Source organism: Suncus etruscus, chromosome 11, assembly GCF_024139225.1.
Source record: "Suncus etruscus isolate mSunEtr1 chromosome 11, mSunEtr1.pri.cur, whole genome shotgun sequence".
Lineage (NCBI taxonomy): Eukaryota > Metazoa > Chordata > Mammalia > Eulipotyphla > Soricidae > Suncus > Suncus etruscus.
The window spans coordinates 53,891,576-53,908,193 of NC_064858.1; the positions used below are offsets into that span (position 1 = coordinate 53,891,576).

At 38.7% G+C, this 16,618-nt stretch overlaps 1 protein-coding gene across 1 annotated transcript in view; it reads left to right on the forward strand.

Annotated features, from left to right (window-relative positions):
- APAF1 (apoptotic peptidase activating factor 1) overlaps positions 1-16,618 on the forward strand; it is a 129,550-nt gene that overhangs the window by 34,905 nt on the left and 78,027 nt on the right. Inside the window, exons 14-16 of the mRNA XM_049782865.1 lie at positions 1,252-1,377; positions 9,661-9,792; positions 14,033-14,158. Of these exons, the coding sequence (XP_049638822.1) occupies positions 1,252-1,377; positions 9,661-9,792; positions 14,033-14,158 (384 nt within the window). The remainder of the gene's footprint in view (positions 1-1,251; positions 1,378-9,660; positions 9,793-14,032; positions 14,159-16,618) is intronic.

The window sequence follows — 16,618 nt, forward strand, 5'->3', positions numbered from 1 at the left end:
AATTTTGTGTTATATATAAGTTGTGTTAGGAATAACAGAAATACATCTAGAAATTTAAAAGATAGGGTTGTGTTTTTCATGATTCTAAAGTTGGTGGGTGATATTGAAGAGCTTTTTACTTTGTCGATCATCCATGTACCCACTAAGAGTGATGTGAAAATATAACTTAAAATCATAGGACTTATAGCCTATCTTCATAGGAACAAGACTTAGGTTCGAGAACAGTGAAGAGTGACATTTATTTAACCAAAGCCACAGGTACAAATATTTGTCTAAAAATAGGAATAGGGTTAAATTATTTCTTAAAGTGCTTAGGAGAATTTCTTTTATATTTTCTGTTTATGTGTTTGTCTTACTTTTTGATTTTAAGTGAAGCAGGATCAAATCAGGTAAGACATTTATATTTAGAATTGCTTTAGTAGTCTTCACTAGATTATTACTTCAGATTTAATTTACACAGGTGTTTTTTGTTAGTAATCTTGAAGTATTTTTCAGTTTCAGAAGTTATATGAAAGGAGTATTTTTCTTTTTTGGTTTTTGGATCACACCCGGCAGTGCTCAGGGGTTACTCCTGGCTCTAAGCTCAGAAATTGCCCCTGGCAGGCATGGGGGACCATATTTACCGTTCTTTTGCATGAAAGACAAACACTTTACCTCCATGCTATCTCCCGGCCCTGAAAGGAGTATTTCTTATTTGTTTATTAAGAATTTGCCTACGGAGGACCAGAGATATAATACAGTAGGCAGGGTGCTTGACTTATATCTGACCAACCCATATTTGATTCCCAGCATCCCTGAGCTTGCTAGGAGTGATTTCCTGAGTGCAGAGCCAGGAGTAACCCCTCATCACCACTGGATGTAACCCAAAACCCAAAATAAGTAGTTTGCCTAAGGATATAACTCACATACCCTCTAAGGCCTCTAAGGATATAGCGTTCTCTCTCTCTCTCTCTCTCTCTCTCTCTCTCTCGCTCGCTCGCTCTCTCTCTCTCTCTCTCTCTCTCTCTCTCTCTCTCTCTCTCATCCATCCACACACACACATGCTCACATACTCACATACTCACACATTCACTCCTTAGCGAGAACACACACTCAGCCCTTAAGCAAGACACACTTAGTCCCAGCAACAACACACATGCATTGTTCTGCACGGTAATGATTAAGATTTTATAAAGAAGTATTTTTTATTGACCTGTATCTCAAGGCTAAGCGGTTTATAGTAAGAGATTTTATATACTGTTGCATATGTAGGTGTTCAAAGCTGAAACAGGAGAGAAACTCTTAGAAATCAAGGCTCATGAGGATGAAGTACTATGCTGTGCATTCTCCACATGTAATAGATTTATAGCGACTGGCTCTGTGGATAAAAAAGTGAAGGTAAGGAAATATTTTATTTTGAGTTTAATTAAAAATTTATTTTCTACAGTATGGAGATTTCTCAAAAAACTGGAAATTGAGTTCCCATTTGATCCGGCTATACCACTCCTAGGTATATACCCTAGGAACACAAAAGTGCAATACAAAAATCCCTTCCTCACACCTATATTCATTGCAGCATTATTTACAATAGCCAGACTCTGGAAACAAGCAAGATGCCCTTCAACAGATGAATGGCTAAAGAAACTATGGTACATATACACAGTGGAATATTTTGCAGCCATCAGGAGAGATGAAGTCATGAAATTTTCCTATACATGGATGTACATGGAATCTATTATGCTCAGTGAAATTAGTCAAAGGGAGAGAGAGACACACAGAATAGTCTCACTCATCCATGGGTTTTAAGAAAAATTAAAGACATTGAAATAATTCCAAGAGATAAGGGCCAGAGGACTGGATCAAGATACGAAGCTCATCACAAAGAGTGTTGAGTGCAGTTAGAGAAGTAACTGTCTTATGTAGAAAGCCTGTCTCGAATACAGGGGCTGGGTGGGGAGGGAAGAGATGGGGCCATTGGTGATAGGAAGGCTTCATGGTGAAGGGGAGTTTTCTTGTTATGACTGAAACCCAACTACAATTATGTTTGTAATCACAGTGTTTAAATAAAGAAATTATTAAAAAAAAGAATTCATTTTATTTTTCCATAGGATGAAGGTAAGTTGAGGTAAAGCACTTTTAACTGTTGGGATGCTAATTAGAACAAAATCATTTTTATCTGGGGCTAAGCATCACTTCAAATTGCATATATTGATTAGTTTCAGGTATTTGTGAGGCATCTGGGAAATAAATTAATGGTGGGTATATGTGTGTTTTGCCTTCAGCTCTGGGAAATAACAAATTAATGGTGTGTGTGTGTGTGTGTGTGTTGTCTTCAGCCCTGCCCAGGCCTGACCTTACAAAGGCCTTTCCTCCCCATCACCAAGTGTGTGTGTGTGTGTGTGTGTGTGTGTGTTTTGTCTTCAGCCCTGCCCAGGCCTGACCTTACAAAGGCCTTTCCTCCCCATCACCAAGCTGACCTCCTGATTTTTCATGCTGCCTCCAATCCCAACTTTTATTCTGCTTTTTGGTTTATTTGCTTTTGGGCCACACTCACTTGTGCTCAGGGATTATTCCTGGCTCTGCACTCAAGAATCACTCCTAGCAAACTAAAGGGACCCTATGGAATGCCAGGGATCAAACCTGGGTTGGCTGTGTGTAAGGCTTACTCTAGCTTCTACTCCTCTTTTTTTTAGGTCCTAGATAAGTTGGCTGTGTTTTATGTTGTTGAAATGTTTTTCATATCTTTAAGGACCATGATTACAAACACGTTTGTAGTTGGTTTTCAGTTTATATATATATATATAAAAGAACATCTCCCTTCACGAGTGCAACTTCCACCACAAATGCTCTCCATCTCCTTCCTTCCCCACCCCTTAATTGCATTCAAGACAGGCATTCTATTTCTCTCACTCACTACCATTGTCATGATAGTTGTCAGTGTAGTCATTTCTCCAACTGAATTCTCCACTCTTTGTGGCAAGCTGCACCTTCCAGCCCTCATCTCTATTGTCTCTGTGTATGATTTTTACTTTTCTTAAAATCCATAGATGAGAGAGACTATTCTGTGTCTCTCCTTATTTAACTCAACGTAATAGATTCTATGCCCATCCCTGTATAGGGATGACATCTGCACTTCTGACGGCTGCATAGTATTCCAACTATGTTTATGCACCACAGTTCTTTAGCCTCTAATCTGTTGTTGGGCATCTGGGTTGTTTCCAGATTCTGGCTATTGTAAATAGTGCTGCAATGAATATAGGTATGCAGAAGATGTTTTTGTGTTCCTAGGTATATTCCTAGGAGTGGTATTGCTGTATCACTGGAGTTTGATTTCCAGTTTTTTGACGAATCTTCATATTGTTTTCCATAAAGGCTGAACAAGACTGACATTCCTACCAGCAGTGAATGAGAGTTCCTTTCTCCCCACATCCCCTCCAGCATTTATTGTTCTTATTTTTTGTTATGTGTTCCAGTCTCTGTGGTGTTAGATGGGTGTTAGATGGTACCTCATTGTTGTTTTTATTTGCATCTCCCATCTCCCTGATGATTAGTGATGTGGAGCAATTTTTCTTTTCTCTCTTTCTCTCTTTCTCTCTTTCTCTCTTTCTCTCTTTCTCTCTCTCTCTCTCTCTCTTTCTCTCTCTCTTTCTCTTTCTTTCTTTCTTTCTTTCTTTCTTTCTTTCTTTCTTTCTTTCTTTCTTTCTTTCTTTCTTTCTTTCTTTCTTTCTTTCTTTCTTTCTTTCTTTCTTTCTTTCTTTCTTTCTTTCTTTCTTTCTTTCTTTCTTTCTTTCCTTCCTTCCTTCCTTCCTTCCTTCCTTCCTTCCTTCCTTCCTTCCTTCCTTCCTTCCTTCCTTCCTTCCTTCCTTCCTTCCTTCCTTCCTCCCTCCCTCCCTCCCTCCCTCCCTCCCTCCCTCCCTCCCTCCCTCCCTCCCTCCTTCCTTCCTTTCTTCCTTCCTTCCTTCCTCTCTTTCTCTCTTTTTCTTTCCTTTCTTTCATTCTTCCCTTTTTACTTTGTTTCTCTCTCCTCTCCTCCCCTCCCCTCCCATCCCCTCCCCTCCCCTCCCCTCCTCTCCTCTCCTCCTCGTGCTCAAGGATTACTTCTGGCTCTGTGCTCAGAAATTGCTCTTGACAGGCACAGGGGACAATATGGGATGCTAGGATTTAAACCATCATTTGTCTTGGATTGTCTGCATGCAAGGCAAAAACGCCCAACCTCTGTGCTATCTCTGCCTTCCTCCTTTTTTTGACTTTTGATAGAGCAGTCTTTCATGTGTCTTTTGGCCATTTGTATTTTTTCTTTGAGAAAGTATCTGTTTATTTCTTCTCCCATCTTTTGACGGGGTTAGATTTTTTTCTTGGGTATTGGGTGAATAGTTTCTCACATTCTGTGGGTAGCCTTTGTATCCTCGTCACTATTACCTTTGAGGTACAGTAGCTTCTCAGCTTAATATAGTCCCATCTGTTTATCTCCGCTTCCACTTGTTTGGACTGTGCTGTTTCTTCCTTCAAGATGCCTTTAGTCTCAGTGTCATGGAGTGTTTTACCTATGAGTTCTTCTTTATACCTCTGGTTCTGGGTCAATATCAAGGTCTTTAATCCACTTGAACTTGACCTTTGTGCGTGGTGTTAGATGGAGGTCCAAATTTGCTTTTTTACATGTGGTTGGCCAGTATCCGAGCACCACTTGTTGAAGAGGCTTTCCTTGTTCTATTTTGCATTTCTTGCCCCTGTATCAAAGATTAATTGGTTGTATGTCTGGGGAATAGTCTCTGAATATTCAAGTCTATTCACTGATCTGAGAGTCTGTCTTTATTCCAATTTCATGCTGTTTCTATGACTATTCCTTTATAGTACAGTTTAAAGTTGGGGAAACTGATGCTCCCATCTTCTTTTTCTTAAGGGTTGCTTTAGCTATTCATGGATGTTTATTGTTACAAATGAATTTCAAGAGTGTTTGATCCACTTTGATAAAAATATATTGGGTATCTCGTAGAGCAGGGGTCTCAAACTCAATTTACCTGGGGGCTGCAGGAGGCAAAGTCGGAGTGATCCTTGAGTGCAAAGTCAGTAGTAAGCTTTGAACATTGGGGGGTGTGACCCAAACAACTTAAACAAAATGAAACAAAAAAAGATTCCTCTAGGGCAGGGCCACAAAACGTAGTATGGAGAGCCGCAAATGGCCTGCGGGCTGCGAGTTTGAGACCCCTGCCTTAGAGGACTTGCTTTAAATATGTACAATGCTTTGGGGAGTATTGTTGCCATTTTAATGATGTTAATCTTCACAGTCCATGAGTGGTGTGTCTCCATTTTAGTGTGTCCTCTTTTATTTCTTGAAGCTTTTTCTTTTTTTTGGTATTTTTCTTTGTATAGGCCCTTCACCTCTTTAGTTAAGTTGATTCCAATATTTGAGTTTATGTGGCTCTAATGTGAATGGGTTTTTTTAATGTCCTTTTTTTCTCTATCATTATTTGTGTATAAGAAGGCCATTGATTTCTGCATGTTAATTTTGTAGCCTGCCACTTTGCTATATGAATTTATTGTTTTTAAAAGGTTTTTGGTAGACTCCTAAGGGTGTTGTATGTAGAATATGTCATTTTCAAATAGTGAGAGCTTGATATCTTCCTTTCCTATCTGAATGCCCTTGATATCTTTTTCTTTCCTAATTGCTATGGTACGTACTTCTAGTTTTATGTTGAATAGGAGTGGTAAAAGAGGGGCAGCCTTGTCTTATACCAGATTTTAGAGGAAAGACTTTTAGTTTATTTCCACTGAGAATAATATTTGCCATTGGCTTGTGGTAAATGACCTTGACTATATTGAGAAAAGTCCCTTCTATTCCCATGTTGTTGAGAGTTTTTATCATGAATGGTGTTGGACTTTATCAAATGCTTTTCTGTATCTATTGATATAATCATGGTTTTTATTTTTCCTCTTGTTGATATGATGTGCTATGTTGATTGGTTTACATATGTTAAGCCATCCATGCATTCCTGGAATGAAACCTACTTGGTCATTGTGTATGACCTTTTTGATGAGGCATTGGATCCTATTTGCCAGGATTTTATTGAGGATATTTGCATCTGTGTTCATCAGGGATATTGGTCTGTAGTTTTCCTTTTTGGCAGCATCTCTGTCTGGTTTTGATATGTGAGTGATGTTAGCTTCACAAAATCTATTTGGGAATGTTTCTGTTTCTTCAATTTCCTGAAAGAGCCTGAAAAGAATTGGTAGTAGTTTCTTTTGAAAGGTTTGAAAGAATTTGTTAGTGAATCCATCTGGACCTGGTCTTTGTCTTTTGGGAAGACTTTTGATTACCATTTTAATTTCTTCAATAGACCATTATCTGTTTAGATAGGCTTGACCATCCTGATTCACCTTGGAAGATTATACGTTTGCCTTTTATGCAGAAGGATGGTGGTTTGAATCCAGGCATCTCATATGGTCCCCTGAGCCTGACAGGAGCGATTTCTGAGTGTAGAACCAGGAGTAACCCGAGTGCTGCCGAGTGTGACCCAAAATAAACAAACAAAAAAACAACAACAGAAAAGAATTTATCCAGTATGTCTAGGTTCTCTCATTTCATGGCATACTGTTTCTCAAAGCAGTCTCTGATTACCCTTTGGATCTTTGTATTATCTGTATGATTCATCCTTTTCATTTCTAATTCAGCCTATTAAGTTTCTTTATTTTATTCTTTTATTGAGTTATTTTTGTGGCTTATCAATCTTCTTTATTTTTTTCAAAGAACCAACTTTTGATTTTGTTGATCAAATTTTGGATTGTTTTTTGAGTTTCTACCTCATTAATTTCTGTTCTAAGCTTTGTTATTTCCTTCTGCCTACTTATGTTGGGTTAATTTGTTGATCGTCTTCTAATTTTATAATCTGTGTCATTAAGCTATTTATGTAGGACCCTCCTTCCTTCCTGATGTATGCTTGCAAAGCTATAAATTTTCCTCTTAGTACCGTTTTTGTTGTGTCCCATAAATTCTGATAATTTTTGTATTTATTCTCATTTTTTTTTTTTCAGAAATCTTGATTTTCTCGTTGATTTCCTCTTTGATCCACTGGTGGTTCAGTAGTGAGCTGTTTAATTTCTAGGTGTTAAAGTTTTTTTTCTTTATCCCTTTAATTCACTTCTAATTTAGTGCCTTGTGATCTGAAAAGGTAGTCTGCACAATTTCTGTCCTCTTGATTTTTTGGAGGTATGTTTTATGGTCCAGCATGTGGTCTGTCCTGGAGCATGACCCCTGTGAATTGGAGAAGAATGTGTATCCAGTTTTCTGGAGATGGAGTGCCATATACATACATATACATATATATATATATATATAAATATACATATATATATATATGAGTCCACTTTTTTTTATTTCCCTTTTCAGAGCTAGTATAGTCTTGTTTGGTTTTAGCCTGATTGATCTGTCAATGCATGGCAGAGCAGTGTTGAGGTTTCCCACTATTATTGTGTTGTTATATATGTCTTCTTTCAGATTTTTCAATAATTGTGTTAAATATTTTGCTGGTCCTTCCGTTGTACATACCCTTGATATTAGGAAATGTTTATCTTTGCTCTTATAACTTTTCTGAGTCTAAAGTTTATGTCATCTGATAATAATATTGCCACTCCAGCTTTTTTGTTTTTTGGGCCACCTGCGATGCTCAGAAGTTACTCCTGGATATCTGCTCAGAGAGCTCCTGGCAGTTTTTTTTTTTTTTTTGGTTTTTGGTTTTTGGGCCACACCCGGTGATGCTCAGGGGTTACTCCTGGCTGTGCGCTCAGAAGTTGCTCCTGGCTTGGGAGACCATATGGGATGCTGGGGGATATAACTGTGGTCCGTCCAAGGCTAGCGCAGGCAAGGCAGGCACCTTACATCTAGCGCCACCGCCCGGCCCCCACTCCAGCTTTTTTAATGGAGTTGTTTGCTTGGATGATTTTCCTAAATTTTTGATTTTGAATCTGTGTTTATTCTGACTATTCAGATATGTTTCTTTTAGGCAGCAGAATGTTGGTCTTTGGGCCCAGAGAGATAGCACAGCGGCGTTTGCCTTGCAAGCAGCCAATCCAGGACCAAAGGTGGTTGGTTCGAATCCCGGTGTCCCATATGGTCCCCCATGCCTGCCAGGAGCTATTTCTGAGCAGACAGCCAGGAGTAACCCCTGAGCACCGCTGGGTGTGGCCCAAAAACCAAAAAAAAAAAAGTTGGTCTTTTATAATGTCTCTTTTTATGCCCAAGCACATGTCAGGGATCAGGCTTCACCTTTGTGGTGGAGACAGCTTATCTTGTGATGAGCCCTGAAGAGATTATGTTCGCTGGCATCTTTCTTGGCTGCTGGGGCTATAGCAATAGTACAGAAGGTAGGGCATTTGCTTTGCATGTAGCTGACTTGGGTTTGACTCCAGCACCCCATAGGGCCCTAGGAATGAACCATGAGCCCAGAATCAGGAATAAGCACTGAGCACACTGGGTGAGATAAAAACCAAAATAAAAAACACACTGGACCTAGTTTACCAGGTCTTGAACTTAATTCTTCTGATCTGATATTTTATTGCATATTCTTTTTTTTTTTTTTTTTTTTTTTTTTTTTTTTGGTTTTTGGTTCTTGGGTCACACCTGGCAGTGCTCAGGGGTTACTCCTGGCTCTACGCTCAGAAATTGCTCCTGGCAGGCTCAGGGGAACCATATGGGACGCCGGGATTCGAACCACTGACCCTCTGCATGAGAGGCAAATGCCTTACCTCCATGCTATATCTCCGGCCCCATTATTGCATATTCTTTAAGTACTTTTCTATCTATTGTCATTCATATGTTTACATGAAACCTTACCCTTAGGAATGTAATTTTAGGGGGCCGGGAAGGTGGCACTACAGGTAAGGTGTCTGCCTTACAAGCGCTAGCGTAGGACGGACCTTGGTTTGATCCCCCGGCATTCCATATGGTCTCCCCAAGCCAGGGGCGATTTCTGAGCTCATAGCCAGGAGTAACCCCTGAGCGTCAAACGGGTGTGGCCCAAAAACCAAAAAAAAACCAAAAAACAAAAAACAAAAAAAACAAAAAAAGGAATGTAATTTTAGTTTTTGTTTTTGATCCATACCTGATAATACTTAGGGATTGCTCTTGGCTCTGCACTTAGGAATTACTCCGGGTGGTACTTCAGCAACTATATGGGATTTTGGAGATCAAACCTGGGTTGACTGTTTGCAAGGCAAGCGCCCTATTTTCTATACTACTTCATCAGTGAAGAATGTAATATTTTTATGAGATTGTCAATATTCTTTTTTTTTTTTTTTGTGGTTTTTGGGTCACACCCGGCAGTGCTCAGGGGTTATTCCTGGCTCCAGGCTCAGAAATTGCTCCTGGCAGGCACGGGGGACCATATGGGGCGCCGGGATTCGAACCGATGACCTCCTGCATGAAAGGCAAACGCCTTACCTCCATGCTATCTCTCCGGCCCCGAGATTGTCAATATTCTATAGAAAGATGCTTATATAGATTTGCAAGTAATTGAAATTTGTTGGTAAAATACTGACATTTTTTTGGAAGGTGGTGAGTATTCGTAAGTATCATGTCTGACTGAAAATCTGCCAGATGAAATAAATAGCATCCACAACTGATTTTACATTGGCTTTTTTCTTCAGAACAAAAGTCATTGTAAATTTTATGTTCTTTATTCTCTTTAGATTTGGAATTCTGTGACTGGAGAATTAATACAAACCTATGATGAGCACTCAGAACAAGTTAATTGCTGTCACTTTACCTATAGTAGTCATCACCTTCTCTTAGCCACTGGATCAAGTGACTGCTTCCTCAAAGTAAGTATGGATTGAGAGCTATGTAGAGAAATTTGATAGGCTGGAATAGCTTAATTTATTTTCTCATGTATTGATCAGGGATTTTCTTTTGTTTTAGTGCTACTTTTATATTAGTTTAAAAATAAAAAGGGGGGCCTGGAAGGTGGCGCTAGAGGTAAGGTGTCTGCCTTGCAAGCGCTAGCCAAGGAACGGACCGCGGTTCGATCCCCCGGCGTCCCATATGGTCCCCCCAAGCCAGGGGCGATTTCTGAGCACATAGCCAGGAGTAACCCCTGAGCGTCCAACGGGTGTGGCCCAAAAACCAAAAAAAAAAAAAAAAAAAAGAAAAATAAAAAGGTATTGATTTTTATGTAACTGAAAGGACAGGGAGCATGATTTTATGCATAGCTGATTAGAGATAAAGTACTGTATTCTTAGACTTAACCTCTATTCATCCCTCTTAATGATTTAGGCATCTTTTCACTCTGTGCTAGAAAATCTGATTGCTCCCAACTCTTAGACATGGGTCTTGCTAAAGATAAAAGTATTGTCCCGTTCCCTACTATTTTGTTGGTTTCTGCTGTTTCTGTAACAGGGGATTGTACACACTTGGTTGAACTTTTTAGTTTCAATTTTCACACATGCTTGGTTGGGTGTGCTCTTGATTTCTGGAACCTTTGTATTTGACATTTCCTTATTATGTTGCTTTATATCCCATATCTTTATATCTCAGATCATTTTGGTTCTGTTTCTCTCTAACTCACTTTACTCACTATGATACTCAGTAGATTTATCCACATAACTGTGAAGTGTATAATTTAATCTTTTCTATGGCCAAATGGTATTCCATCATTATTATGTACCATTCTCTATATTCAGTCATTTGTTCTCAGGTACTTGGGTTGTTTCCAGATTTTGGTTATTGTGAATAATGCTACTGCTAACATCGGAGTGCAAATGTCTTTTCTACGTTGTGATTTTTTTTACCCGTGGGGTGTATTCAAAGAGTGGAATTTATGGGTCATATGAAAATTCGATTCCTAGTTTTTTGAGGAATGTCCATATTGTTTACCAAAAAAGGCTTCATCAGTCAACATTCTCATCAGGATACCCTTTTCCTTATATTCATGACAACACTGTTCATTTGTTCTTTATGATGAATGCCAGATTCTCTGTCATGAGATGATATATATATATATATATTTTTTTTTTTTTTTTTTGGGTGATGTGGGGGCCACAACTGGCCATGCTCAGGGATTATTTCTGGCTCTTCATTCAGAAATCACTACTGGAAGACTCGTGGGACCATATGGTATTCTGGGTTTTGAACTCATGTTGGCAGTATGCAAGGCAGAGCCCTACTTGCTGTACTATCACTCTCTTCCCATCTCATTTTTTTTTAATTTCATTTCTCTGATGATTAGTGATGCAGAACATTTGTCCATCTTCCCTCCCTCCCCACCCTGTCCCCACACCCTGCAGTGCTCAGGGGTTACTCCACTTCTTTGCTCAGAATTCACTTCTGGCAGAATTGGGGAACCATACGGGATGCTAGGGATCAAACCCCAATTGTACATCTCCAAGGCATTATATTTCTTTTTTCAAGAATTTCTGTTCATTTCTTCTCATGGTTTGATAGGATTGTGTGTGTTTTTTTGTTTTTTGTTTTTTGTTTTTAATTTTTTAGTATAACGTTTAAGCACCAATCTATTCACCAGTGTACTTCCCTCCACCAATGTCCCCAATTTACCTCCAACCACTCACAGCCTACCTCTTTGGCAAGTACATTTTTCTTTTACCCTTTTAGGTCCTGTGATTTGCAGTTCTGTTACTGAGAGGATATCACACATACCATTTTACCCCTTTCAGCACTCAGTTCTCTCTGTCAGAGTGACCCCTTCTCTCTGTTTGTTATAGTGGTCCTGTTCCTTTCCTATATCCCTAACCCCTACTGTGGCAAGCTTTCTATTTCTACTAAGGACTAGTTCTGTAGCCCTTCATTTCTAGTATATTTTGGTTTTAGTTATTCTCCTATGTTTTTTTTTATATCCCACAAATGAGTGACGTCAGTCTGTGTCTGTCTCCTGAATCATTTCACTCAGCTTGATACTCTCTAAATTCTTCCATATATCAGTCAATTTCATGGCTTCATATTTTCGAATACACCTGTGTAATAATCCATTGTATATCTGTCCAATAGCTTCCTTATCCAGTCATCTGTTGGGCACTTGGGTTTTTTCCATATTTTATCTATGGTGAATAATATTGCAGTTAACATAGGAGTAGAAATATCGTTTCTGCATTGTGTTTTTTGGTCCTTAGGGCATATTCCAAGTGGTGGAATTGCGGAGTTGTATGAAAACTCAATTCTTAGGGGTTTTTTGGGAGTTTGGGGCTTACTTGGCTGTGCTCAAGGATCACTCTTATGGTGCACTGGGGGCCATGTGGGGTGCCAGGGTTCAAACCTGGGTTGTCCATGTGCAAGCCATGGAGCCAAATAAATTTGGCATTTACTTACTGTACTACCACTGTAATGTGAAGTATTTAAAAAACCTTACAGAAGAAGGGAGAGAGTACACTAATGAACCCCTATGATTTATTGTCTTGTGTTTTTTTATTTTTTAGAATTTTGGCCTGATCATCTCATTTATTTATTTATTTAATTATTTATTTTAGCCCCCCCCAAACTTTTATTTATTTATTTATTTTTTTTTTTTTTTTTTTTTTTTTTTTTTTTTTTTTTGGTTTTTGGGCCAACCCCGGCGGTGCTCAGGGGTTACTCCTGGCTGTCTGCTCAGAAATAGCTCCTGGCAGGCACGGGGGACCATATGGGACACCGGGATTCGAACCAACCACCTTTGGTGCTGGATCGGCTGCTTGCAAGGCAAACGCCACTGTGCTATCTCTCCGGGCCCTTATTTATTTTTTTTTATATCTTTATTTAAGCACCTTGATTACAGACATGATTGTAGTTGGGTTTGAGTCATTGTCATGGTTTTATTTTTGGGCCACACCCGGTGACGCTTAGGGGTTACTCCTGGCTATGTGCTCAGAAATCGCTCCTGGCTTGGGGGACCATATGGGCCACGCGGGGGGCAGGGGGGATTGAACTGCAGTCCGTCCTAAGTCAACCACATACAAGGCAAATGCCATACTGTTGCGCCACTGCTCAGGCCCCTGAGTCATTGTCTTATTTTAAAAATTAAAATAATTTAATTTGAGAATGACTTGAGTTGGATGGACTGGTATGCCTGGAACCCAGAGTCAGTCTTATGCCAATAAACTTCTGGGATGAGGCCTTTTTGTAATCAGGTCAAGGATTTTTTTTCCATTTTTCCATTTTTCTGGACCTATGCAAACAACGGCGATTGCCACTATCACACCTTTACTATATTTAGTATAAATGTTTGATATTTTAAACATAAATATCATTCTTTAAAAACACCTAACAAAATAAGCTTTTTTTCTTTTCCCCATTAGTCTTAAACATGTATCTCAACAAAACTAATATTATTGGGATCAGACCTGAAACTTCAAGTGGATTTTGGTTGTTATATCTCTTAGTCCCTGAAAGTTCCCTTCTGTCTATTTTTAAGGTGCCATTGATTTGACATTGATTTGTGAGAATTGAGCTGTTTGTCTTATGGAATAACCCACATTCTGGATTTGGCTCATTTTTTCCCTAGAGATATTGTTTAACTTGCTCTTCTAACCTCCTGTCATATGTATTTATAAAACCTATCTTTGCTCTCCTTGTATTTTTTGAGTAATTTTTTAGAGTGATAACATTTTATCCAGTTTGTAGATTTAAGATTTGCGATAGGAAATCTTAAAAGTGAAAGTTTTATGAATGTCCAACCACACACACAAGATTGCCTCTAGGGCCTGCCTCAATATTAATCACATATCCTCCTTTGTGTTTTCACCACTTGTCAGTGTGACCTGAATATCTTATAAAGCAAAACTCTTTTTTTTTTTTTTTTTTTTTTTTTTTTTTGTTTTTGGGTCACATTCGGCCGTGCTCAGGGGTTACTCCTGGCTCCATGCTCAGAAATCGCTCCTGGCAGGCTCAGGGGACCATATGGGATGCAGGGATTAGAGCCAATGACCTTCTGCATGAAAGGCAAACACCTTATCTCCATGCTATTTCCCTGGCCCCCAAAGCAAAACTCTTAAATGGGAGGCAAAGAAGGACTTTATCTGACTTTTAACTTACCCTGTTCACTACTGGTTTTTAATTATCTTTATCTTTCTCAAATAGCTCTGGGATTTGAATCTAAAAGAATGTCGAAATACCTTGTTTGGCCATACAAATACAGTTAATCACTGCAGATTTTCGCCAGATGATAAGCTTTTGGCTAGTTGTTCAGCTGATGGAACATTAAAGGTATGTTTTATTATTAAAATGGATTGTAATTTTATGGTCTTATAAATGGACTTGTTTTTCATATTTCTATTGAAAAAACCTTTTTCGGGGGTGGGAAAAAAAGAACCTTTTTCAACATCTGGAAGAATATTTAATAGACTTTTATGTTGCTATGTTTGTTTATGAATGATTTATACTTTATGCTGTTAAGGTCTTGTAATTTATTAGTTTTTAAATTTTAAGTATACATTCCATTTCATAGCTTCATAAATACTTTTAGATCTTTGGGAGAAATTTGTAAAGCTTCTTTTTAAATTATTTATTCTACCTTTAATGCTATTGTTTTCTTGTTTTTGAGAAGAGTGGAGAAAAATCTTGAGATAAGCTTAGGAAAATGCATATCAGTCTCCTGAAATCTGTAGTCCTAAAAAATACTAAATTCTTTCTTTTTAAGTTTTATGCTTTATTTCTCAAATAATGTCTAAATATCACTAGAGCCAGAGTGAAAATACAGTGAAGAGGGTACTTGCGTGTCGTTAACCTGGTTCAGAGCCTGACATCCCATAGGGACTCCAAGCGTGATTTCTGTGTACAGAGCCAGGAGTAACCCCTGAGCATTGCTGTCTATAATTCAAAGACCAAAATAAAATAATATGTAAACATGCACCACATGTGCTGATTAAAAAATTCCTGTATTGACTTTCATTTTAGTCTCCTGTTTATTTAGTCTTCCTTTACTTTTGGTCTTAAGTCCTATCTTTTTATACCACTCATATCTCTCTCACTTCTCTTTTTCTCCCTCTTCCCCTCTTTCTCTGCCATACTTTGGAATGTTCAAGGCTTATTGTGCTCAGGGATCACTCCTGGCAGTGCTTAGGGTACCATATGGGGTTCTGGAGAGTGAATATTCCTAACCTCTGTACTATCTTTCCATTTTCTACCACCTCATCTCATTCTACCTTTCCCTTTCCCCTTATAGCATTTGCTCTGACTCATGTCTGATAGCACCTTCTAAGATGCACTGTTTATCCTTTCTGATCCCAGTATAGAGCTGCTCAACTAACTCATTACTTCTGCTTTAATCTCTGTCATGCTTTGTGCCTTTCTTTCTTTTTGTTTGTTTTCGACTATATCTTGTGATCAGAGCTTACTCTTGGCTCTGAGGTCAGGAATCATTCCTGACAAGGCTCGGAAGACTGTATGGGGTGCTGGGGATCGAATCTCGGTTGGCTGTTTGCAAGGCAAGTGCCCTACCTGCTGTACTATCATTCAGGCCCTGATAGTTGAGTTGTAGGCATATACTATTTAAATACCAATCCCATCATCGGTGACAACTCTCTACCAGTGTTCTCATATGCCATCATTCTTCACTCTACCTCCCATTTCCTGCCTGCCAACATGGCAGGTATATTACAAAATTCAGTAGTAGCAGCTTAGCTCTCTCGTTTTTTAGTGTTGTTTAATCTGTGCTTTGAATATATAGCTATACCACTCAAATCACCAATATCACCAATATAACGGAAGCTTCAAACCCTGTTACTTCATTACTTCCCTTTTTCATATTCTTCCCACTTTGATTTATTTCCTTCTCTTTCCTTCTTCTTAGGCACTGGGGTCAAGGAAGGATGATTAATATTTGTCCTTTCAGGGCATCTTGGAATTTTTCTGGGCTATTTTTTTTAGGACTGAGCTAACTCTTAGCAGATGCTGGGACTTTGATTAGGTAGATGCCAGTTAAAACAATTCTGACTTTCATGACAATTTTTTTGAACATTTCAGATTTCTGTGGAATGATTCATTTTAGCGGAGGTTCTTGAGACTATAGATTAAGGCAAGACTTCTTAAAATAAAGTCTCTGTTATTATTTTTTATTTTAAAACCAAATGAATGACTTCACAAGAAATTGTAAATCTTAAGACAAGTTCTAAGATTCTGGCCATTCATTTATTTTACAGATCTGAGTTGTGAAATACAAGAACCCTTCATTTGCTGGAGAGTTAAGATTTCTTCACTCCCTATATGATTTGTTGTATTCACCAGTGTGTCTATTTTCCAAAGCTTTCTGTTCTTAAGCCTTCACTGTGTTATTGTACCTGTTTCATTCTATTGAGATAACCTTACTGCATGCATACTCAGGTATTAACACTTGTCAAGAAGTCCCCACCATAAACATCTTTAAAAGATTGCTCTAAAATAGAGCCCATGCCATAAAATGGCAAATAGGGTATTTTTCTTGCATGAGGCCAACCTGGGTTCGATCCTTGGAATTTCATATTGTCCTCCAAACACTGCCAGGAAGAGTTCTGACTGTAAAGACCTGAGAATCTCTAGGTGCCTTCCCCACCCCCGATTTGCTTTTAAAAAATTACTTATTTTCTTCATTTTTCCTCTCCTCAACTCTGTGTCCAGAAAGTGCTCTTCCTGTGCAAACTGTTATTTTCTTCTTACTTTGGATTCTTGCTTCAATTTTCTGTTTTTCAT